The 26,419-nt window shown below is 44.8% G+C and overlaps 1 protein-coding gene across 6 annotated transcripts in view; it reads left to right on the forward strand.

The window, feature by feature from the left end:
• Positions 1-25,326, forward strand: part of LOC130125938 (NLR family CARD domain-containing protein 3-like) — a 43,966-nt gene extending 18,640 nt beyond the window's left edge. For all 6 annotated transcript variants that reach the window (XM_056295295.1, XM_056295299.1, XM_056295294.1 and 3 more), the window contains 8 exons: positions 2,280-2,528; positions 2,817-2,895; positions 3,083-3,290; positions 8,678-10,481; positions 11,038-11,211; positions 22,091-22,264; positions 22,438-22,484; positions 24,713-25,326. In XM_056295295.1, coding sequence (XP_056151270.1) covers positions 2,280-2,528; positions 2,817-2,895; positions 3,083-3,290; positions 8,678-10,481; positions 11,038-11,211; positions 22,091-22,264; positions 22,438-22,484; positions 24,713-25,242 — 3,265 coding nt within the window. In that variant the 3' untranslated portion in view covers positions 25,243-25,326. The remainder of the gene's footprint in view (positions 1-2,279; positions 2,529-2,816; positions 2,896-3,082; positions 3,291-8,677; positions 10,482-11,037; positions 11,212-22,090; positions 22,265-22,437; positions 22,485-24,712) is intronic.
• Positions 25,327-26,419: the final 1,093 nt, after the last annotated feature.

Here is a 26,419-nt window from a genome sequence, read left to right on the forward strand (position 1 = left end):
CAAGTAGAGAGCGATGGTCGGGTTAGGACACGCACAGGGAGGGTGGTGAGGTCAGTGAACAGGTTAATAGAATCTATGGCTCAGATGCCATTTCTACGAAGTGTGAGGGTTTGAACTTCGATGGAGGTTGGAGTCATTCAAACTAGTTTAATGTGAGTTATTAGGTGTCTATCAGACAGGGTTGTTTTGGGCCAAGTGCATGGTGTGGCGTATCAGGCGTCACATTGATCTAAGGGAATTCTGAGACTTGATCAACCTCATTATTTTCCGGACCTCGTAACCGAGGTAGCTCCTAAGTTGACTGGAGGACTAGGTCCTTCTTTTCACTTGTGCCAGTAGTCAGTGATGGGCTTTTCCTTTCCTCTTTCTCTTTTTATCCTGCTGTCAAGATGTTGGTGAATTTCAGGAGGGGTGAATGTAACCAGGTTAAAATTAATGTTTTTATTTTATTTTGTTTGAGTATGAAATATCACCAAATCCTGTCTGTGTGCTGTTATTTGTGTTTACTACATTTTATTTTATGTCATTATTTATTTTTATGTATGTTTTATAACGACCGTCATATACTTGTACTGTCGCTTTAAGAGAGAGGTCTTGTGGGTACACGGAAGTGGGAACGCGGGAGAGGCCGTCTTTGTTTTGTGGCGGGAGTCTCAAGCAGCGATCGAGCCGAGCCACGCGTGTTCCTACCGTAGCACAGGTTTGCTGGTTGAGGAGAACGTAACCTTGAGTATCCCTGTAAGAAGATACTGCAAGCTGTGGGATAAAATACTTGTTTATCCTTTCTTACATCGGAGTCCCGTGGACGGTTTCTCCTTCTAACGCACACGAGTGAAGTCCGGGCAGTGGTTGAGCTTCGACCCCCACGTCCGTAAGAAACACCGCTCCCGCTGGAGGACTGGACGTTTGTCGAAGGGTTTGAAACCAAAATAAATGGCAAGGTGGGCCAAATAGAGTCCTGTGTGTCCCCCCTCCTTCCTTGATCATGATGGTGATGATGATGATGAGAGACTGAGGGCCCCCCCACAACACCTGGGGCCCCACCCAACTAGAACACAACGCAGAGCTAATGATGAGAGTGACGGGCGTGCAGCAGGCTGACCAGCATAGAACAGCATAGGACTGCCCCCGTTACACGAGCAACGTGGCGTGATCAGCTGCAGCACCCCCTGTTGGCGAACGGTGTACAGTCCTGGCTGCAGAGCCCCCGCTTCACACCTTCACTTCGCCATTGCTTTTGCTCACATTTCTCGCCGGAGTTGAAAAGTTAATAAAGTCTTGCAATGTTTCTTTCACTACAAACATAACAAGACACAAATATCTCATATTTTGGTTCAAGTTGTCAGCGAAGTCGTAATAAACGTTGAATCGCTGCTTCTTCTGCAGTCTTCCCGGGGATTCAATGAGTGGGAATACGAACAGCGCCACTCTGCCATTGCAAACACAAACGGATTACACAAACGGTCGAGCCCTGCTGTGACGTAGATGAGTGACGTCTGAATGGAGAAAGAAAAGTGAGGGGGGGGAAATGCGACTACTCTGTACTGTAACGTGCATGGATAAGAAGCCACGCTGGCCGCTGGCTGGCTGGCGGGTCTGACCCTTTAGTCGAGCGGTTAGCGATGCCTCCTGCGGTGCGGGCGATACGGGTTCGCTTCCCGGCCGCGGCAGTTCCTGTGGTTGCGTTGTCCCCCGAATTCGCTACACTATCAAGCAAGAACCTATGCGTACTGTTAACGTTACTGTAGCTCGATAACCTCTACCTGGGCCGATCCACTTGGGGAGGGGCCACTTTACACCAACACCATTCAATATAGTTGACAAGCGGGGAGCCCCCCCTCCCCCTACGAAAGTGGGCCGGCCCATTCTATATAGTGGGCCGGTGTGATCGGCCAGTGTGAACCGGGCTACACTGTGTGTGTCTTGACCCCTGCCGAACCCCTGAGAGTGACTCAACGAACCCCTGGGGTTCGATCGAACCCAGCTTAAGAACCACTGCCCTAGAGGCTTTTAAATCTTTGTTAAAGGCCCACGTCTTCTCGCTGGCATTCAATTCAAGTTGAGCTTGACACCGTGATTCTATTGTAGAAATATACTTTCACTCTTATGTTTTACTGCTCACATTTTAATTTCTTTATTTTATGTTTTCTTTACATATATTCTTATCTTTATATGTGTGACTTATTTTATATTGTATTTTAAACTTGTGCAGCACTTTGGTTCGACTGTGGTTGTGTTAAATGTGCTTTATAAATAAACTTGACTTGACTTGTTTCTAGCAAGATCCATCAGTGGAGACCAGACTCTAGTCGGCAGCCCTCCCCGGCTGGGAAGAGGGGGCGGAAGAGCAATTGGGGCGATTTGGAAGAGGGGGGGCCAAGTCCAATTCGGAGAAAAAGGGGGGAAAATGGAAAAAAAGAAAAGGAGAGACCAGACCCCCCTGTACCCAGCTGTGTGTCCATGAAGAGTGACCAGTCTATGTTTCAACCTATTAATTTCAAGGATGGACCCCACTCTACTGAACAGAGGTCAGAATTGAACAGCTGATATGAACAGATGGTTTGGTTGTTATAAGACTCTACTGAACAGACAGAGGTAGTAACAAGTCATGACACATGGAATTGGTCTGAACCTTCTGCTGGTTCAGTTTCTTCTCTCAGAACATCTCATCTAATAACCACATCAGTATTTACAGTGGTGTTCACCTTGTGTTTCTACCTGCATCCATCACTACACAACACCTGCAACCTCGTTTGTGTGTGTGTGTGTGTGTGTGTGTGTGTCTAGAGACCTAACATGTCATGTGTTCTCCACAGAGACCACCAGGAGAGGTCAGAGGTTCTCAGTGGTCAGTCTGTCCAGGAGCATCAAACAGACCTGGACTCCATATTTATGGTGTGTAAATGTACATCAACAGCTTTTACTTCACCTACAGATGAAATGAAAAACAGCCATTGTGGTCATGATGGTCTTCATGCTCCACTGTTCACACCAGTGGTTTTTAATCAGTGACAGATGGGCTTGATGTTTTGTTCCATGACTTTAACATGAAAGTTTCATTCATATACTGACTCATTTCCAGCTGCTTGAGGAGAACCTTGTCACTTTTGTGAAGAAGGAGCTGAAGAGGTTCCAGAAGGTTCTGAGTTCAGATTCCCCAGAGTGCTTAGAGAGACAGAGGGAAGAGGAAGAGGAGCAGAGGAGGAGCACCAGGGAGGCACTTCTGAAGATCACACTGCACTTCCTGAGGAGTATGAAGCAGGAGGAGCTGGCTGCCTCTCTGGAGAGCAGTAAGAGACTCTTTATTACAAAGCCTCAACACCATGTACAGGGTCAATAGAGGCAAAGTGGGGGGTGGAACTATTTTCAAACCCTGCCGCAAATGTAGATTTATGAAAGGAGGTTCAGACAGTTTCCATTTGGATGGTAAATAAAAGAAATCTAATGGATAATCTGGTTAAACCGTTGATGGTTGTTATGGGTGTAAAATGCTGATGACATTGGTTCACATCAGAACAATAATACCAGAGAGAACCTCTTTAAGACATCACCACTGTCCCCATAATCCCAGTGAAGAGCTCCTAACTAATACATGGTTACTACAAGAGATGTGATAATAGCAACCATCAAAATATTATTACAGTAGAAATGAAGCAGGTTGTTTGTGGGAATGCACTTGGATAAATCTACCCTTTATATAAATTAATTACATGTCTTCATTGTTTGTCTTAAATCAGACCTGCTTGTCCATCCACCACTGATAAGGTGAAGTAATACTATGGCAGTGTTGTAGTCGAGTCACTAAACCTCGAGTCCGAGTCGAGTCTCGAGTCCCCAGTGTTCGAGTCCAAGTCCAAGTCCGAGTCACCAAAGAAAAGTCGAGTCGAGTCGGAGTCGAGTCCCCATTACCTGAGTCCGAGTCGAGTCCCTATTACCCTAGTCCGAGTCCGAGTCATCAAGGTTGAGTCTGAGTCGAGTTCCAAGATGGCTCCGTTGATCCACTCGGGCACAGTCAAAGATCTGACATACAAATAAAAAAGGTCTACATTAAACAAAAATGACACAGCTGTCACCATTTCAAAGGGAGTTTAATTACTTTGTGACACGATAGCCAAACAAATGCACACCCACACACTCGCACACATGCACGCGCAAGCATGCGCGCACACACACATTTTTAGAACAGTCTGAATTTCTTTGGCATTCTGAACACTGGATGTGCTTCAAAACACATTGATAGCTGTGAATAGCATGATATTAGCAAATGGTGGAAACAGTATACAGAAGTAAGTTCCACAGCATACAATACATTCATAAAAACTAGTCAAAAGACATTGTCTCTCAGGAATAGTTAGGAACAAAAGGCTGGTGGCACTAGTTTTAAGCATACACGTTGCATTTCAAAAACATAAGATCTGACAGCATGGAACTACTCAACCTTGCACGGTGAGGCCTCATCAAAATGCCTCCATGACTAAATACCCTTTCAATGGGTGCACTGGAGGTAGGGATAGAGAATACCTGTGTGGCAATCTGATAGAGGGTAGGGAATTTGGATTTGTTTTGCTGCCAAAACCTGAGGCACGGGACTGAGTCAGAGTCCTGCTCAGTGATCAAGTTGAGGTATGCAGTCAACTGAGCCTGGCCAGACGGCTTCTTCTCGGTGGAGGAGGGAGTCCTCCTATAGTGAGGGAACATTCTCAACTGCTTCTCAGGAGGAGACTCTGAAAGTTCACCTTCCCCTGGTCCTGTTGCTTCTGCTGCATCTGCAGTTGATACCGCTTGCTTGACACCCTCTGCCTTTATATACTCTGAAATGAGAGGGGGCATGGGGGACTCATTACAAATATGTTATTGACTAGGCCTACATGACAAATGACACGCCTATGTGCTTTATTGTAACACCTTCAATGATATAAACATCACAACAATCAAATAGTTAATCACTTAACTAACATTAATCAAAACATTTCTCACCTTTGATCTCAGTCTTCAGCACATCTTTGATGTCACTGTCCAGCTGCACATCATGTTCTAGCCACTGGAAGCCAAATGCTGGGTCCAACACAGATGCTATGAAGTAGGCATTGGTGAAAGGAAATTTGGTAGGGCCTCTTCCTTCAGCTGGCTCACATCCTGGTATCTTGACTGCACTGAAAACCTCTGCAAACCTTGTTTTCAAGGAGCTCTCCAGAGCTCTCACCAGAGGCCCACAGTATCTGGCTTTTCCTCTTATTTCCTGCAGGTAACAGCGCAGAGTGAGGACACAGGGCACAATCACACTGACGGTGACAGTAGTCTCACCCTGACTTAGGTTGGTTGCCTCTAAGAACGGATCAAGAACTTCGATCAGTTCTTTAAGCTGAGCATACTCTGGCGGGGATAAGATAAGGCTTTTGTGCCCCACTGATTCCAACACACTGGACAGCTTTTGCATGTCTAAATGCACATAAGCCTTCACCTGCTTCAGAGTGGAATTCCATCGTGTGGCATTCGCTGTTGGAATTGTTGCATCACCAGAACACGCTTCAAAGCCGTCTTTAAACGAGGTGCCACTGTGGAGGAGGTTGGCTGCACGGGATAGCTTTGCTAGGGTGCTTGACAGCCCACTGGTGTCTTTCAGACCATCTTTTATGACCAACTGCAGTGAATGTGTGAAGCATGATAGTCTCTGCATCTTACAGTTCTCAGCCAAAGTGTCATTGGCTGTCTGTTGATCTTCTGGCATCAGGTCTTGCCATATTTCATCATCCTCCTCAAATGTGCTGGGATCATGAGCTTCAGCATCACAAGGATCCTCTAGGGGAAAGCTGGCCTGGAAAGCTTTTCTCATGTTGGATGCATTGTCAGTTATGACAAAGTTGATCTTGTCCTTAATCAGGTATTCTTCAGCACAGCATTCAAACATCATTGCAATCTTCTCTCCTGAGTGTTTCCCTTGCACTCTTTTGCAGGAAAGAAGATATGACTGAAGGCTGAGTTCCTGTTTTTTTTTATCCATTGCCACTGTGTGTGCTGTCACTCCAAGGAATGACCGCATATTTCGATCACTCCAAATGTCTGTGGTAACAGCAACACTCGATGCTTCTGCCAGCTGGCTCTTTATCTGTTCTTTCTTGACTTCCACCATTCCTGGAATGGTCACAGAGGAAATTATAGATCTTGCTATGGGCCGGTACTGAGGGTCCAGGACATGCAGCAAGTGCTTGAAGTCCTCGTTGTCAACGATGGAGAGTGGCAAGCAGCACTTAATGATTAGATCTTTTACAAGGGCATCACTTATTGCCTTCTGACGTGGATGTTTGAGGTCGTACATCCTTTGCTGTCCATCATTTAAAAATGATGTGATAGTCTTCTGACCTGAAGCAGCTGGCATCACATCTGAAGCAGTGGAGGCACGGTATTCTTGGAACCTAGGGGAAGATAGGATACACACTTTAGCTTGCTGATGCCAAACTGTTTCAAGTAATCTTTCTCACAGCAAAAAATGTGTAACGTTATAGCTATAACAATATGCAATACAAATGTTACACATTATACACATAGTTGTTTGAACCATAACCAGTTAAGTTACATATTTAGTTATCTATATAACTAACATTACCATATTAGTAGATTAACTAATGTAAGCTAGCTGGATAAATGAAAAGTATGAGAAAAGATACATAATTTATGAGACTAACAGGACAGGGATTAATTAGCAAAACCCAGTCATTTAATTATTGATTTAAGTATGTTACATGCTACCAAGCTGAGCTTTAACTCTCTATCCTCCGTGAGTCTGTATGTTTATTCTGTATGGGTCAGGGAGGGTGTGATTTTGTTAGAAGACAGAGCCAGTTCATAGTACTGTTCAAAAGCTACGTCGCGCGTGTCTATTTTTAGAATTTGGCACACCCAATGCTGCATATATGCAAAGAAAAATATCCCCATATTTACAGTAGCCTATGCGGTGTCACCAATCACCATACGGTTCGCTAGTTTCCGGTACATCGGGGGGGGGGGGGGGGAATGCCGCATCCGTCAAATCTCGTACCGTCTCCAGCTCTCAAGAAAACCAGTGGCGGCATCCACATTAGCTTTCTTCAATTAGTCAATGGCGAGTAATAGCCTACAATTATTCTTATTTGCATTGTAAAGTTGTGCACATTTTATCAACATTATTTGTGGATGCATATAGGCTAGACTTCTTCCTTCTCCGCACGTGGAGGATATTCATGGCGGAGACCTGCCATGTGCGGATTTGTTATTGCTAGTTAAGATTAATGCTAACACGGTAGTTCAGAGTGGTGTGTTTTTTCTGTTAAGTGTATGCTACTTGGTAATTAGCTAAATGATAAATAAGAAAAATCAGTTTTAATCTCCCTATAACATGAAGACGCTGCGTGTTACTTACCAACTCATCATTAGTGAGATGGATGGCACGCTCGTACCGAAAGCGAACCGTACTGTGACTTTTCTGTGCAATGCTGCATTAGCATGCTAACAGTAACGTTACTTAACTTACCTATACAATCTCACTTGGTTCTAGTGACGTGATATACCCGCCGCCACACCACCCAACCCAACGGTTCTAGTGACGTGATATACCCGCCACACCACCCAACCCAACGGTTCTAGTGACGTGATATACCCGCCACACCACCCAACCCAACGGTTCTAGTGACGTGATATACCCGCCGCCACACCACCCAACCCAACGGTTCTAGTGACGTGATATACCCGCCGCCACACCACCCAACCCAACGGTTCTAGTGACGTGATATACCCGCCACACCACCCAACCCAACGGTTCTAGTGACGTGATATACCCGCCGCCACACCACCCAACCCAACGGTTCTAGTGACGTGATATACCCGCCACACCACCCAACCCAACGGTTCTAGTGACATGATATACCCGCCACACCACCCAACCCAACGGTTCTAGTGGCATGATATACCCGCCACACGACCTAACCCAACATCTTGGACCAGTGGCTGAGTTACTTCAGAGGCTATTGTTACCGTTAGCTAGCTAGATAGCTAGCTAGCTGACGGTAACTGATCACCAACCATATCATCAACTGACTGCATATCACTTACTTTTCTGGGTGCATCCTTGACAGATGTCTGTTGAAGTTTGAGGTTGTCCCGGTCTTCTCCTCAATAGTTCGTTTACATATCGAACATCTAGCAGTGATCTTGCTGGAATTTGTTGTAAAATCTGTGTAAGCAAAGCGCACAATTCGGGGGGTCTCTTTAGGCATCTTGGCGCTACTGAACATGACGGTATGCACGCCACGTGAATCCGCATGCAGGTGGAACACACGTGTCTGCCCTTACACGAAATTGAATAATGTTACAGTATTAATATAGCTATCAATATATTTTAATAGGGCCTATTATTTAAAAAAATCTAACAAAAACAGTCTTTATCAATTAAAAAGTCAGAGTCCGGGTCTCCAACTTCCGAGTCCGAATGCAGTAAATTCGCGAGTCCAAGTCCAAGTCCGAGTCATCAGTGCTCAAGTCCAAGTCGAGTCACGAGTCATGAAAATCAGGACTCGAGTCGGACTCGAGTCCGAGTCCTGGAGTCGAGTACTACAACACTGTACTATGGAGCTTGGTAAAGTTTCTGTTTCTCACATTACAGTAACATCCATTCACTGATTCCCTGCTTTATTTGTTTATTCAGAAATCCTTGTTCCCATGTGCCGGAGTAACCTCAAAGCAGCTCTGAAGGAGAAGTTTCAGTGTTTGTTTGAGGGCGTCGCTAAACCAGGAGAGTCAACACTTCTGAATCAGATCTACACAGAGCTCTACATCACAAAGGGAGGCAGTGGAGAGGCCAATAATGAACATGAGGTCAGGCAGATTGAAACAGCATCCAGGAAACCAGCGAGACCAGAAACAACGATCAAATGTGAAGACATCTTTAAACCCTTACCTGGACAAGATAAACCAATCAGAACATTGATGACAAAGGGAGTGGCTGGCATCGGGAAAACAGTCTTAACACAGAAGTTCACTCTGGACTGGGCTGAAGACAAAACCAACCACAATATACACTTCACATTTCCGTTCACGTTCAGAGAGCTGAATGTGCTGAAAGATAAAAAGTTCAGCTTGGTGGGACTTCTTCATCACTTCTTTATTGAAACCAAGAGAGCAGGAATCTGCAGCTTTGACGAGTTCCAAGTTGTGTTCATCTTTGACGGTCTGGATGAGTGTCGACTTCCTCTGGACTTCCAGAACAATGAGATCTGGACTGATGTCACAAAGTCCACCTCAGTGGATGTGCTGCTGACAAACCTCATCAAGGGGAAACTGCTTCCATCTGCTCGCCTCTGGATAACCACACGGCCTGCAGCAGCCAATCAGATCCCTTCTGAGTGGGTTGACATGGTGACAGAGGTGAGAGGGTTCACTGATCCACAGAAGGAGGAGTACTTCAGGAAGAGATTCAGAGATGAGGAGCAAGCCAGAAGAATCATCTCACACGTCAAGACATCACGAAGCCTCCACATCATGTGTCACATCCCAGTCTTCTGTTGGATCACTGCTACAGTTCTGGATCACGTGTTGAGAACAGATGAGAGAGGAGAGATGCCCAAGACCCTGACTGAGATGTACATCCACTTCCTGGTGGTTCAGTCCATCCAGGGGAATGTGAAGTATCATGGGAGATCGGAGACAGAGCCACACTGGAATACAGACAGCAGGAAGATGATTGAATGTCTGGGGAAACTGGCCTTTGAACAGCTGGAGAAAGGCAACCTGATCTTCTATGAAGCAGACCTGACAGAGTGTGGCATTGATATCAAAGCAGCCTCAGTGTACTCAGGAGTGTTCACACAGATCTTTATAGAGGAGTGTGGGCTCTACCAGGACAAGGTCTTCTGCTTTGTCCATCTGAGCATTCAGGAGTTTCTGGCTGCTCTTTATGTCTTTCTCTCATTCATCAAAACTGGAGTCAATCTGCTGTCAGCAACACAGTCAACCTCCTGTAGGTCTAAACCACTTGGAGATAAACGTAAAAAACCAGACCTTTACCAGACAGCAGTGGACAAGGCCTTAGAGAGTCCAAACGGACATCTGGACTTGTTCCTGCGCTTCCTCCTGGGCCTCTCACTGGAATCCAATCAGAATCTCCTACGAGGCCTGCTGGGAAAGACAGGAAGTATGTCAAAGGCCAATCAGAAAACAGTCCTGTACATCCAGGAGAAGATCAGTGATGATCTCTCTCCAGAGAGAAGCATCAATCTGTTCCACTGTCTGAATGAACTGAATGACCATTCTCTAGTGGAGGAGATCCAACGGTACCTGACATCAGGAAGACTCCCCAAACGCCGACTCTCTCCTGCACAGTGGTCAGCTCTGGTCTTCATCTTATTGTCTTCAGAAAAGGAGCTGGAGGTGTTTGACCTGAAGAAATACTCTGCTTCAGAGGAGGGTCTTCTGAGGCTGCTGCCAGTGGTCAAAGCCTCCAGTACAGCTCTGTAAGTGTATAGATTATATTTTTCCATTGGTGAGAAAATATTGTTTCATTACACTGATGATTGATAGTGTTACTGGGGTTACAGGTTCTAAAATCAAAAGTATTAAAGACATTAAAATGATAGAATAATTACAACTATCAAAACAGTCGTAATAGTTTTAAGTAGCAGTAATCATACAAGAATCAGGTAGTACTGGAATTAGCAGCAGTAGTAAAAGCAGTAATAGTAGTAGTAGCAGAAGTACTACTCTAGTAGTAGCAATAGTATTAGTAGTCACAGTAGCAGTAGCAGTACAAATTGTATTATAACAAGCAACCATCGCAGTTATAATAGGACTAGTAGTAAAATTAGTAGCAGTAATAGTACTCTCGTAGTAGTATTTTGATATTTCTGTGTTTAAATGAGTACTATAATAAAGTGTTATTATCCAAACTGTTTCGTGATGAAAACGAGTAGTAAAATCAATATTAGTGGCATTAGAGTATGATAGAGTGATGTTTGTGTGTGCGTGTGTGTGTGTGTGTGTGTGTGTGTGTGTGTGTGTGTCTCCATTCAGGTTGAGTTCCTGTAATCTGTCAGAGAGGAGCTGTGAAGTTGTGTCCTCAGTCCTCAGCTCCTCCTCCTCTAGTGTGAGAGAGCTGGACCTGAGTAACAATGATCTGCAGGATTCAGGAGTCAAGCTGCTCTCTGCTGGACTGGGGAGTCCACAATGTAGACTGGAAACTCTCAGGTCAGTCTTCCTAAACCTCTTCAACACAGGACCACTTCAGTCCTCATTTACATCCACTTTAATGGCAGTCAGTACATCCTAACCTGGGTGGTGTTTTCTCTGATTGGAGGAATTACAAACCAGTTGTAGTAACAAGCTCTGCTTCTACTTCCTACTTCCTGTCAACCGCTTCCCATGAGCACATCCACCAGCAAAGAGGTCCTGTCAATGCATCACACATCAATATAGTTTTGTTTTCAGAGAAAAAAGTGCTCCATATTCAGCACCCTTCTCCCAATATCCCCAGCATCTCTCCTCCACACATGTCCAAACCATGTCAATCTTGCCTCTCTTGCTTTGTCTCCAAACCGTCCAACTTGAGCTATCCCTCTAATATACTCATTCCTTATCCTGTCCTTCTTCGTCACTCCCAGTGAGAATCTTATGATCTTCAACTCTGCCTCCTCCAGCTCCACCTCCTCCTGTCTTTTCATCAGTGCCACTGTGTCCAAACCATATAACATAGCTGGTCTCACAACCATCTTGTAAACCTTCCCTTTAACTCTTGCTGGTACCCTTCTGTCACACATCACTCCTGACACTCTTCTCCACCCACTCCACCCTACCTGCACTCTCTTCTCCACCTCTCTTCTGCACTCCCTGTTACTTGGACAGTTGACCCCAAGTATTTAAACTCATACGCCTTCGACACCTCTACTCCTTGCGTCCTCACCATTCCACTGTCCTCTCTCTCATTCACGCATAGGTATTCCGTCTTGTTCCTACTGACTTTCGCTGTTCCTCTCTCCAGTGCATACCTCCACCTCTCCAGGCTCTCCTCCACCTGCACCCTACTCTCGCTACAGATCACAATGTCATCCACAAACATCATAGTCCACAGAGACTCCTGCCTGATCTCGTCCGTCAATCTGTCCATCACCATTGCAAACAAGAAAGGGCTCAGAGCTGATCCTTGATGTAAACCCACCTCCACCTTGAACCCATCTGTCATTCTAACCGCACACCTCACCATTGTCACACCTCCCTCATACATATCCTGCACCACTCCTACATATTTCTCTGCAACTCCCAACTTCCTCATACAATACCACACCTCCTCTCTCGGCACCCTGTCGTATGCTTTCTCTAAATCCACAAAGACACAATGTACCTCCTTCTGGCCTTTTCTATACTTCTCCATCAACATTCTCAAAGCAAACATCACATCTGTGGTGCTCTTTCCTGACATGAAACCATACTGCTGCTTGCTGATCATCACCTCTTCTCCTCTTAACCTAGCTTCTATTACTCTTTCCCAGATCTTCATGCTGTGGCTGATCAACTTTATACCTCTGTAGTTGCTACAGTTCTGCACATCACCCTTGTTCTTGAAAATCGGTACCAGTATGCTTCTTCTCCACTCCTCGGGCATCCTCTCACTTTCCAAGATTGTGTTAAACAATCTAGTTAAAAACCCCACTGCCATCTCTCCTAAACATCTCCATGCCTCCACAGACAGGTATGTCAGCTGGACCAGCTGCCTTTCCACTCTTCATCCTCTTCATAGCTGCCCTCACTTCCTCCTTGCTAATCCACTGCACTTCCTGATTCACTACCCCCACATCATCCAACTTCTCTCTCTCTTTTTCTTCATTCATCAGCCCCTCAAAGTACTCCTTCCACCTTCTCAACACACTCTCCTCACTTGTCAGCACATTTCCATCTCTATCCTTGATCACCCTAACCTGCTGCACATCCTTCCCAGCTCGGTCTCTCTGTCTAGCCAATCAGTACAAGTCCTGAAAAAATACTGCACTGGTTAAGATTATATTGTAGTATATCAAACACAACTTAAATACACACGTATGAACACATGAATGTGAGGTGGTAACCCTGTGTACAGGTTCATATTTTAGTGGTTTTAAATGTGGAGGTGGAGGCCACAGGTTCGGGGGTAAAGAGCGACTTCATCTTCCTCTTACAGACATACTGTAGAAGTGGAGGAGGCATCACTTCCTCTGGCAGTGTGTTCACACACACAACTCTACTATGACAACACAAAAGGATGCGTTGACCTCTGCAGCTCTCCGAGCACACAATGTGTCCTCATCCCTTTGCCCCCCTAAGAACAAAACATGACAGTGTGTTAATGACATCATCTATATGATGTGTAGTCATCACATGGTCTATAAAGCTAAGGGGTTCTTGTTCACTGCTGGGTTTGATACCTCTCTGTGGGGCTTCATGACTGTGTGTGTTGGCGCCATTAACATCAGAATGTCCCTCAAAGCTGCAGATGGTCAGTACCCTCAGCCACATGTGCTCACATCACAGCTGTAAAGCATAAACTGTCATTTACATAGACTATCTGCTGTCAGAGAGGTTTGCTTGGAGCTGCCAGCAGCAGGGCTAGAACACGCACCTTTCTGGACCATCGCCATGTTAGACCACCCCTCATTATTAGAGATGGACAACTGTTTCAATGGAGGATCTTCTGGCAGAGATGGACGCCCTCCTGTCCTTTTTAGTTGACTTTGTTGTTGCTATTTTTATTGAGTTTGCTGCAAATCATATAAGTTGTTAAGTGTTGTGCAGTAGCACACATTCACACCAATGAAAGAATAAGTACAGGGACTACTGACCACTTTGGATCATGTTTTATATTTATGTCCAACATCTCTTCATACAACTAGGGTTGCAGCTGCTGTAAAGAATAACAATGAACAGTTTGCACACCATCATGTGCCCTAGTCTGATCATGTGACCTGAGTTGACACAGGAAGTTGTTGACCTCCGTGGTGGTACCAGTTAACTATGACTGGGTTGGTTTGCCAGCGGCCAAACCGACAGGTACCCCTGGCTCTGCTGAATGACACAAGCTAAGCAGGTGTGGGTTTGAGTAGTACTTGGATGGGAGACCTCCCGGGAAAACTGTGTTGCTGCTGGATTTGGTGTTGGTGGGCCAGTAGGGAGCAGTCTTCCCTCTGGTCATGATAAAAAATTACAAAAAAGGCAATTTAAAAAAAAAGCTGCTGCTCCTTCACTGTCTAGACTGTCTTCTTGGATATAATGAAAAGTCCTGGAGTCTGATGTGTACTAGTGATCGATACAGTGCCCGTCATAATGGTAGAGTAACAAAGATAAGTATCTCCTCCTCCTCCTCTGACAGAGTAGGAGTGTATCTGGACTGGTCTGCTGGAACTCTGTCCTTCTACAGGGTCTCCTCTGACACACTGACACACCTCCACACCTTCACCTCCACATTCACTGAACCTCTCCATGTTGGGTTTTGGGTGGTGTCACATGGCTCCTCAGTGTGTGTGTGTGTGTGTGTGTGTGTGTGTTAGAGGAGGTAGAGACGCCTCCTGTGTCCTGGAGGAACACTCACACTCCTGCCCAAACACACCTGCTGACATGATCGATCACTCTGTACACTTGCTTGCTTTAGGTTGTCCGTCGTGTCCGATGATGACAATCCTGCCTCTGTCACTTGTGAGTCTTCTTATGGCTGTAAAGCCCTATCCGCGATCCACAATGTCTGCCACAGACAGAACAGGTGAAATCACTGACTGGGGGTGTAGGTGTGGTACTGGCTTCATGTCTCTTCAAACGTCTTCTGGTCCGTTGATCACCGCGGTCCTTCTCGAGGTTTTGCACCCCTTGTTGACAGAGCTGCCGCCAGATGGAGCGTTGGGCGGCAGTGTCTTCCAGCTGGCTCGGGTTCAGGCCGCACTTCTTTATGATGGTCTTCAGCTGGTCTTTGTACCGTTTTTCTGGCCCCCTGCCAAGCGGTGGCCAAGATGTAGCTGGCCATACAGCACTTTACGCGGTAAGCGCTCCTTTGGCATCCTGATGACGTGACCGAGCCATCGAAGTTGGTGCTGGGTGACGGTAGCCTCCATGCTGATGCAGTTGGTCTTGCCGAGTATTTCAGTATGGGGCACTCGGTCACGCCAGGTTATCCTCAGGATGCATTGTAGGCATCTGATGTGGAAGGCCTCAAGCATCCTGAGGTGGTGGCTGTACAGGGTCCACGCCTCACAGCTGTAGAGGAGAGTCGTGATGACAACTGCCAAGTAGACAGATATTTTGGTGTGGAGGTTGAGGTCTTTGTTTTGAAAGACCCTTCTCCTAAGTCTGCCAAAAGAGGATGACGCTTGTTTAATCCGGTTTTGCATCTCCCTGTCGATGCTGCAGTCGTCAGAGGAAGCTGCCCAGGTATTTGAAGGATTCCACTGTTGCAAGTGGTTTGTCGGAGATGTTGAAGGTTGGTGAATGAGATGGAGGAGTAGATGCCCACTGGCATACTACTTCAGTCTTTGTCACATTTATAGAGAGCCCCAGCCTACCATACGCCCTTGCAGCAGCTGCAAGGGTAGCTTGTAGTGCCTCGGGTGTGTGGGCCACAACTGCACAGTCATCTGCGTACTGTAACTCAATGATGTGCTCCGACGTCATTTTTGTGACCGCTTGGAGCCTACGGATGTTAAATAGGTTTCCATCTAGTCTGAAGTCCACAGTAACCCCACTGTCCTTCCTGATTTCCTTGTGGAGCAGCAATGTCACACACAGGAGGAAGATGTTAAAAAGAACTGGAGCAAGGATGCCCCCCTGACGTACCCCGGTGCACACCCTGAAGGGCTCAGATTCCTGGCCTCCAATGGTCACACGTGCCATCATCCCCACGTGAAATCTTTGAAGGATGTTGACAAACTTTCGTGGACAGCCAAACTTCAGGAGGATGTTCCATAGGATGTCCCTGTTGACTGTGTCGAAAGCCTTTGACAGGTCGATGAAGGCTATGAAGAGGTTCTGATGTTGCTCCCTGCACTTCTCTTGGAGTTGCCGTGCTGTGAACACCATGTCCACAGTACTCCTATTCCTCCTAAACCCACACTGTGACTCAGGCAACAGCTCCTCTGAGATGTGTTTTACCAGCCTGTGTAACATGAGTTTGGCCAGGACTTTTCCAGCAACAGCCAGTAGTGAAATGCCACGGCTGTTGCCACAGAGGGACTTGTCTCCTTTGCCTTTATATATGGAGATGATGTTAGCATCCCTCCACTGCTGAGGGACAGTTTCGTTCTTCCATACGTGTGAGATGAACAGGAAAAGTGCACGGGTGCAGAGGTAGCCTCCCTGTTTAAAAATCTCTGCAGGGATACTGTCAGGGCCAGGGGTCTTGTTATTTTTCAGCGACCTAACTGCACAATGAACCTCTTCAAAGGTTGGTGGAAGGTCAAGGTCTTGGATGGTGGGGCGGACAGGTAGTTCATCCAAGATCGAGGGATCTGTTGGGGAGGGCTGGTTCAAAAGAGTCTCAAAATGTTCTGCCCATCTTTTTGTGATGAATTTCTGGTCCTTTATGAGGGTGGTACCATCATCAGACTTCAGGGGGGAGACAGAGCAGTTTCTTGGGCCGTAGATGGTTTTCACTGCATCATAAAAGTTGTGCATATCATTTCTATCGGCATGGGATTGTATTTCATTTGCCTTCGATATCCACCACTCATTCTGCAGGGCACGCAATTTTGACTGCACCTCTCTCCTGGATGCTTGCCATTGTTGCCGGAGTGTAGCTGATGTGGGATTGTTGAGGACAGCACTGTGTGCTTTATGCATGCCTTTGAGTATGGAAGTTATTGTGCCTGTGTTGTCATTGAACCAGTCCTGGTGTTTTCTGCTCTTGTAACCGATGGATTGGGATGCTGCCTTGTAGAGTCTGGAGCTCACGGAAGACCATTTCCTGTCAATGGAATCATCCGTGCTCAAGAGAAGCTCAATGTCTTCCAGGTTTTCAGCCAGAGAGAGGCGGAGATTGTTCTGGACCTCAGCCTTTTCTAGCTGAGTACAGTCAAGCCTCTTCTTTCCTGACCTTTGGAGACGAACAGCAGGGCGTACCTCCACCTGGAGCCTGGTCATGATGAGCCGGTGATCTGTCCAGCACTCAGCACCTCTCATTGCACGAAGTAAGACGTCTTTTGTATCAGCACGTCTCACAATGATGTAGTCCAATAGGTGCCAATGTTTGGAGCGTGGGTGCATCCAGGATGTTTTGTGCTTGTTTTTTAATTGGAAGAGGGTGTTTGTGATGGTCAAGCCATGCTCAGCACAGAGGCTTAGGAGGCGCAGTCCATTTGCATTGACTTTCCCAATGCCATGCCCACCAATGACACCACTCCACACCTTGTTGTCTTTCCCCACTCTGGCATTGAAATCGCCCAGCAAAAAGATCTTGTCCTCCTTGGGTATATGACGGAGAGCCTCATCTAGTGACTGATAGAAGCGGTCCTTTACGTCATCCTCTGATGGCAGTGTTGGTGCATAGGCACCTAGGAGGGTGGCATAACGTTTCTTGGCCAGAGGGATCCTGAGCGACATGAGCCTTTCACTTATGCCAATCGGTGTTTCAGTGAGTCTTGGTAGGAGGCTGTTTTTTATTGCAAATCCCACACCATGCTGATGTTGTCCTCCTGCAGGGTATCCCTTCCAGAAGAAGGTGTAGGTGTCCTCCTTCAGGGAGCCTTCATCCAGGAACCTGGTTTCACTGAGTGCAGCAATGTCAATATTGTAGCGATTGAGTTCCGCTGCAATTAGTGCAGTCCTTCGCTGAGGTCTTTCGGCATTAACGTCCAGCAGAGTTCTTATGTTCCATGTTGCCAGTTTAAAGGGAATTATTTTCTTTTTTTTATTTCGACCGCAGAGTGGAATGTCCCGATAGGTGCGGTAGCCTATCCAGGATGTTTTGAGTGGGCAATGTTTAGGCCACTTTTTCTAGGCCCCTCCCCAGTTGGGGTGAGCAGTGTGGCTCCTAAATAGGGCTGCTCAGGCACACAGGGGTCTGCCGAGAGCAGCTGCCACTCAAGCCCAGCTGCTGGCGACCATGAATAGCCCTGTGCCGCTGGCGTGCAGGGGTCTGATTAGGAGCTTCCAGTGCATTCATACCTGCTCCCGTCACCAGACACCCCATCGCCGCCAGACTTTGATCCATATTCCGGTTGCTGGTCTCACCGAGGCAGAGGTGGATACCTGCGCAAAGAGATTATTTACAGTGCCGCTGGGGGTGCGCATGTCCCAGCAGCACTTCTTCACTGTGAGAGGGTGGGATCTGGTGGCAAGGGGGGCCCAAGACGACCAGCACTCTTCCACAGCTGCAGGAGGCTGCCGGAGCTCCAGTCTGTCAGAGGACCGCCTATCGTGCGCCGCCATGCACGTTGCTTTTCTCCCAGGGTGTGCTCCCCTAGCCTTTGTCGTCCTACACTTACCCACAAGGCAGTGGGACAGTGGTTGGTCAATGCCAGGGCGTATCCACTTCACATGGGCCTGCACATTAGACCTCTGGGGACCACTGTAGCTCCGAGATCCCCTACAGTTTAGCCAGGGACCGCAAGGTACCCAGTTACCATGTGTGGCCACGAGGAGGCACTGCAGGAGTCTTGGCGGTAGAGAGGCTATGTACCGGCAGGGGAGACTTACGCACTCGGCTCCTCTTTTCACCCCCACAAAGAGGGCTAGCCGGCGGCAGTAGCTGAGAGCAGAGAGTAGCAAGCAGAAGCAGCATGCAGCATGCACTAACTACAAGCACTACTACCCCAGTATTACTGCACTGACACATCACACACGCCCTGTGCATCACACACACACACACACACACACACACACACACACACACACACAGGTGTAGTTGGATCAGACCTGTTTGTGTTATGTGGAATATTAAATCAATGAGTTTTTTTTTTTAAATTTATTTCTGATTTTTCCCTTTTTTCTCCCAATTTAGTGGCCAATTGATCCCTATTTTAATTCAAACACCCACCCTCGTATTGCATGCGTTCGCCAACTGCATCTCTCCGGCCGGCAGTCTCGAAGGAAAGCGCCTCCCCACTTTCGTGACAAGGCGAATCCAAGCCGAACCACTGTTTTTCCGACACACACAGAGACGCATTCACATGACGAACACAAGCCGACTCCGCCCCCCTCCCGAAGACAGCGTTGCCAATGATCGCTGCTTCGTCGAGTCCGGCCATAGTCGGATCTGATGAGACCGGGGCGCGAACCCCGGTCCCCAGTGGGCAACTGCATCGACACCAAGCCGATGCTTAGACCGCTACGCCACCGCGGACTAAATCAATGAGTTTTTTTTAAGCAGGTAGAACCAAGTTATTAAAGTTATACAAGTCACTTTTAATCCTGCAGCTTTTTACATTATTCCTACAATAGAATACGTAAAGTAGAATAGAATAGAATCATGTTGTTTTTCTAAAGGCGCTGCTGCTCCTTCACGTCGAAAGGAGCCAGTTGAGGAGGTTCGGGCATCTGATTAGGATGCCTCCTGGGCGCCTTCTTTTGGGGGTTTTCTGGGCACGTCCAACTGGGAGGAGACCCCGGGGTAGACCCAGAACTCGCTTGAGGGACTACATGTCCAATCTGGCCTGGCAACGCCTTGGGCCCCCCCAGGAGGAGGTGGAGGGCGTTGCTGGGGAGAGGGAGGTTTGGAGTGTCCTACTTAGCTTGCTGCCACCGCGGAGAAGCTGCTGATGATGAGAGACAAAAAAAAGAAGCCAATGCTCCAGTGCAGTGAGGGGGACACTGTGTTGTAGGAGATGCTGTCCTTCAGATGAGATGTTAGACCAAGGTCCTGACTCACTGTGGTCATTAAAGTTCCCATGGCACTTGTAGCAAAGAGTAGGGGGTCCCCAGGTGTCCTGGCAAAATTCCCAACCTGGCTGTCTCCATCTGGCCACCTCATCATCCCCCGTGTGATTGGCTCAATGATTCCTCCCTCTTTACCTCAAGCTGATGCGTGGGGAGCGTTCTGGTGCAAAATGGCTGCCGTGCATCACCCAGGTGGTGCTACACATTGGTGGTGGTTGAGGTGTGTTTCCCCCTTCAGTGTGAAGCGCTTTGGGTGTCTAGATGAAGCGCTATAGTATAAATATAATCCATCATTAATGTGAATGCTGGGTATTGACACTATTGCTTTGCAGTTCTTTATTTATTGATTTATTTCCGCCCATTTTTTGACACTTTGTAGCTCCTTCATACTTTTAGCTACTGAAACCATTCAACTATCAAAATGTTCAACTCACTAAGGACATTAGTGATCCCCTTTCAGATTTTTCATACCTTTTGAACGTTTTGAAATATTCAACTTTTTTCAGCCATTTTTTGAATGGGAGTCAATGGGGGACTTTTGCAACCTTTCCACCTCTTTTACTCCTTCATACTTTTAGCCACTGAAACCATTCAGGTATCAAAATGTTCATCTCTTTAAGCCCATTAAGGCTCACATTTCGGTTTTTTGAAATCTTTTATACTTGTAGACATATTAAGCTTTTTCTACTTTTTCAAAACAATGGAAGTCTATGGGGAAAGGTTGAAACCCTCATCACCTTTGAACTGTATCTCCTCCTTCATTTTTTGAGCTAGAAACCCCATTTAAATATTTTATAGTTTTTGAACAATTCAGCTCCAAAGTTTAGCAATTCTGCCATACACTTTGCCTGTTAGAATGTTCAGTCCTATTGTGACGTCACATATCAATTTGAAACTCAACTGCCAGGCTAATTAGTGTCAACTCTCAACACCTGGTAGATCTGATCAGCTTCTGCCACTTCTTAACTGCCCTTCCCCCCTCTTCAACCTTCCTACCTTCCTTCCTTCCTTCCTACCTACTTCCTTCCTTCCTACCTACCTTCCTTCCTTCCTTCCTTCCTACCTTCCTTCCTACCTTCCTACAACCTTCCTACCTTCTTTCCTACAACCTTATTACCTTCCTTCCTACCGTCCTTCATACCTTCCTTCCTACCTTCCTTCCTACCTTCCTTCCTACCTTCCTACAACCTTCCTACCTTCTTTCCTACAACCTTATTACCTTCCTTCCTACCGTCCTTCATACCTTCCTTCCTTCCTTCCTTCCTACCTTCCTTCCTACCTTCCTACAACCTTCCTACCTTCTTTCCTACAACCTTATTACCTTCCTTCCTACCTACTTCCTTCCTTCCTACCTACCTTCCTTCCTACCTTGCTACAACCTTCCTACCTTCCTTCCTACCTTCCTTCCTACCTTGCTACAACCTTCCTACCTTCTTTCCTACAACCTTCCTTCCTTCCTTCCTACCTTCCTACAACCTTCCTACCTTGCTTCCTACCATCCTTCCTACAACCTCCCTACCTTCCTTCCTACAACCTTACCTTCCTTCCTACCTTTCTTCCTACAACCTCCCTGCTATCCTACCTTCCTACAACCTTCTTACCCTCCTTCCTACCCTTCCTCTTTATCACTACTCTTCATCTTCATCACTACCCTTCCTCTTAATCACTCTTCGTCTTCATCACTACCCCTCCTCTCATTCAACCCCTCCTCTCATTCTACACACATTTCAGTTTCCAACAATCAAACTATTTATGTATTTAGCACATTATGGTAAATTTTTCGGTTTTTTATACCTTTAAAACTTTTAAAATATTCAGCCATTTCACATTTCAGTTTCCAGGTATTTCAGGCTAGTGACTTTCTGACTTTTCCTATTTATCCATTTTCAGCAATGCTTTTGCGATTTCTTTCAGCAGCTCAGCATTCACATGCTTTTTCTGTGGAAAGGCGTTTTTCTAGTTATTGTTTGGTTTAGTGAAGCTGAAGCTTGTTCAGGAACCCTGATGATGTAGAAGATGTTTCATGAGATAAGACAAGTTTATTTGTACAGCAGCTTATCATCACAGAGGTCATTCACAGTGCTTTACACCACCCAGCACTCTTTTAAACACTCTTACACACCAACCGCTACAAGGAAGTAATGTGTGTGTGTGTGTGTGTGTGTGTGTGTGTGTGTGTGTGTGCTTGTGTGTGTTTGTGTGTGCTTGTGTGTGTGTGTGTGTGTGTGTGTGTGTGTGTGTTCAGGTTGTCGGGCTGTCTGGTCTCAGAGGAAGGTGTTTCTTCTCTGCTCTCAGCTCTGAGCTCCAACCCGTCCCATCTGAGAGAGCTGGACCTGAGCTACAACCAGCCAGGAGACTCAGGAGGGAAGCTGCTCTCTGCTGGACTGGAGGATCCACACTGGAGACTGGACTCTCTCAGGTATGGACCGGCTGGATGACACTCACTCATCATGTCTTCTACAAGGATGTCTCCTCCTACTCTGATGCTGGATCAGACTGGTTCTTCTGTAACAGAGGACAGGACTGATACTGGGTGGAGGTGTATTAGATGGAGGATGTGCTGGTGTGACTGTGTCTCTCCTCCACCCCCAGGCTGGACCATGCTGGAGTGTGCAGGTTGGAGCCGGGTCTGAGGAAGTGTAAGTGTGTGTTTAGTTTCTTCATGAGAACAAAGCAGATCACATTCAGATGTTTAGATGGAGCAAACAATATTGAAGTGAGATAAAATGTTTAGAAAGATTAACAGACTACTGCAAAGACTTCCTGTGACTGTTCCCTGTGTAATATTCATTTAATTACTGAAAAAGAAGACGTAAAGGGACAAAATACTGTTAAGTCCCCGTGTTAAATGGGCCCACCTTGTGTTGCAGAGGATTTGACAAGAGCGTTTTTTCAGGGACAGGACGGATTTTTTATTTTTTTCCCCTGAGAATGACGAGAGACTTTTGAGTTGATTCTGATTCACCAGAGCCTTGCTGTTAAAGTCTATTAAGACTCTATTAAGACGCTACTAAGACTAATATTAAGACTCTATTAAGACTAGTATTAAGACTATGTTAAGGTTAATATGAAGACTCTATTAATACAGTCCATTAGCTCAGAGGTGGAGTGAACAAGGAGCAGTTATTTTATTTTAATTCATGATAAATAAGGTCACGTGACCGTGCTTCCAGTTTATGAATGATTGGTATTCATCATAATACACACAAGAGTAGGATGGAAACTTCATACATCAGAACATTTGATAAAAACATCCATCCATCCATCCATCCATCCATCCATCCATCCATCCACCCATTATCCAAACCGCTTATCCTGCTGTCAGGGTGGTGGGACTCTGGAGCCTATCCCAGCAGTCATTGGGCGGCAGGTGGGGAGACACCCTGGACAGGCCGCCAGGCCATCACAGGGCTGTTGATGCTGTTTTTTTAATTACTTTTGCAAATATTGAGGTTAAAGTAAGTCCTGAATTGTCCTTTTAGAACCTCAACTACACTTGAGACAATCTGGTCTCTGAAGACAACAAGAGAAGATGTTCTGCACCACATCCAGTCACAACCAGTACATTGTACTGACTGTACACAATGTTTTTATGAGCAGTCTTGCTATTTGACAGAGAAGATATTTTAATCTACACTCTCACCAAACACGTGATTTATTATAATTCACATGACTTATTATGATTCACATGATTTATTATAATTCACATTAATTATTATAATTCATATTATTTATGATTCACATTATTTATTATAATTCACATTTTTATAATGATTCACATTATTTATTATAATTCACATTATTTATTATGATTCACATTATTTATGGTCATTCACGTTATTTATGATTCATATTATTTATCATTCACATTATTTATTATGATTCATATTATTTATTATAATTCACATTATTATCATTCACGTTATTTATGATTCATATTATTTATTATAATTCACATTATTTATTATGATTCATATGATTTATTATAATTGACATTATTCATCATGATCCACATTATCTATTATAATTCACATTATTTATTATGATTCACATTATTATAATTCACTTTATTTTTGATTCATATTATCTGTGATCATTCACATTATTTATTATGATTCACATTATTTATCATAATTCATATTATTTATTATGATTGACATTATTTATTATAATTCATATTATTTATTATGATTCACATTATTATTCACATTATTTATTATGATTCACATTATTCATTATGATTCACATTATTTATAATTCACATTATCTATTATAATTCACATTATTTATTATGATTCACATTATTATAATTCACTTTATTTTTGATTCATATTATCTGTGATCATTCACATTATTTATTATGATTCACATTATTTATCATAATTCATATTATTTATTATGATTGACATTATTTATTATAATTCATATTATTTATTATGATTCACATTATTATTCACATTATTTATTATGATTCACATTATTTATAATTCACATTATTTATTATGATTCACATTATTTACTATGATTCGTGTACACACAGAAACACTCACCAGGAATGCAATAACAAAGAGTATTTTGATTATTTGTGTAAACAGTTAAAATAATGTATTAATGTCAAATGTTCAGTTAAAATAGACATGTTCAGTTGTCTTATAGAGCTCTTATCACGTGACGTAGAAGCTGCGTTGTAAACAAGATGCACGTGCAGAACATGTGGCAAAACAAATACAGTACATGAGGACACCTACACATTCATGAACATATTGATAGATGGGCTCCAACCTGTGACTAAATCAACACAAAACAAACAGAAGAGGAATATTAGATCAACACCCGCTGCTGTATTGTGTCTTGTTGTCTCCATCAGATGCCTGTGAACTCACACTGGACCCAAACACAGCACACAGACGCCTCCTTCTGTCTGAGGACAACAGAAAGGTGACATGGGTGATGGCGGAGCAGTCGTATCTTGATCATCCAGACAGATTTGACTCCTGGACACAGGTTCTATGTAGAGGGAGTCTGACTGACCGCTGTTACATGGAGGTACAGTGGGAAGGACTTGTTCATATAGGAGTGACTTACAGAGGAATCACAAGGAGAGGAGGAGGTGATGACTGTCTTCTTGGATATAATGAAAAGTCCTGGGCTCTGTACTGTGATAGTGGTAGATACGCTGCCTATCATAATTATAGAGTAACAGAGATAAGTATCTCCCCCTCCTCTGACAGAGTAGGAGTGTATCTGGACCGGTCTGCTGGAACTCTGTCCTTCTACAGAGTCTCCTCTGACACACTGACACACCTCCACACCTTCACCTCCACATTCACTGAACCTCTCCATGTTGGGTTTTGGGTGGTGTCACATGGCTCCTCAGTGCGTGTGTGTGTGGGTTAGATTGAGGAGGTAGAGACGCCTCCTGTGTCCTAGAGGAACACTCACACTCCTGCCCAAACACACCTGCTGACATGATAGATCACTCTGTACACACACACACACACACACACACACACACACACACACACACACACACACAAACAGGTGTAGTTGGATCAGATCTGTTTGTGTTATGTGGAATATTAAATCAATGAGTTTTTTTGAGCAGGTAGAACCAAGTTATTAAAGTTATACAAGTCACTTTTAATCCTGCAGCTTTTACATTATTCTTACAATAGAATACGTAAAGTGGAATAGAATAGAATCATGTTGTTTTTCTAAAGGCGCTTCATCATAATAAATAGCTGGTAATACTTTTCCTTTGGCATGTTATTACTCTCATCACTGCAATATAAACATCTACTTTCATTTCTACTGTTGCGGATGAGAAGGTTTATAGATGAGGACATGTGGTAGCTGGAAGTGTGCACCTCTTCCAGAACACTTTGGAAGGAACTAAATATTTTTATTATGTCTAAAGTCTGTAATACTTTTACCTTTAATGGGAACATGTATTGTTTGGTTTCCATGACACGAATATTGAAAGTAAAAATAAGTTTTATTCAATAAATCTTTTTTTTATTTTGTGCAAAATGTCACATCCATAAAAGCAAATGTTTAAATAATAAGCCATTCTTTCCTGCTGTAAGTATAGAAATTGAGAACTATATATGTAACCCTGTGGTTAAATTATAGGCCTTAGATATATTACTGCACTACTAGATAAGAGTTTGGCCTGTTTGTTATTTTGTTTACCTTTTGAATATGAATATATTATATTGTTGATATTGTTCTGCAAAACAGTTGTTTACCAATGTGAAATGCATTTACTTTTATTATTGAAAACTTACCATTGTTGTGATTGGTTGGCTGTGGAGAGAATAACTTACCTAGAATGTGATTGGTTTGCTGTGGAGAGAATAAGTTACCTTGAATGTGATTGGTTGGCTGTGGAGAGAATAACTTACCTTGAATGTGATTGGTTGAGAGAGCAGCGGGGAACGTCAGCGCGAGCAGACTGAACGGGGAGAGAAAGTAGGTCTCTCGTCCCTTGTGTGAGCCAAACGGAGCAGTGTGATGTCGAGTTGTTTTATGCTATTTTGCGGGGAGAGAAATGTCATTGAAGTTTAGTGAACAG

Source organism: Lampris incognitus, chromosome 16, assembly GCF_029633865.1.
Source record: "Lampris incognitus isolate fLamInc1 chromosome 16, fLamInc1.hap2, whole genome shotgun sequence".
Lineage (NCBI taxonomy): Eukaryota > Metazoa > Chordata > Actinopteri > Lampriformes > Lampridae > Lampris > Lampris incognitus.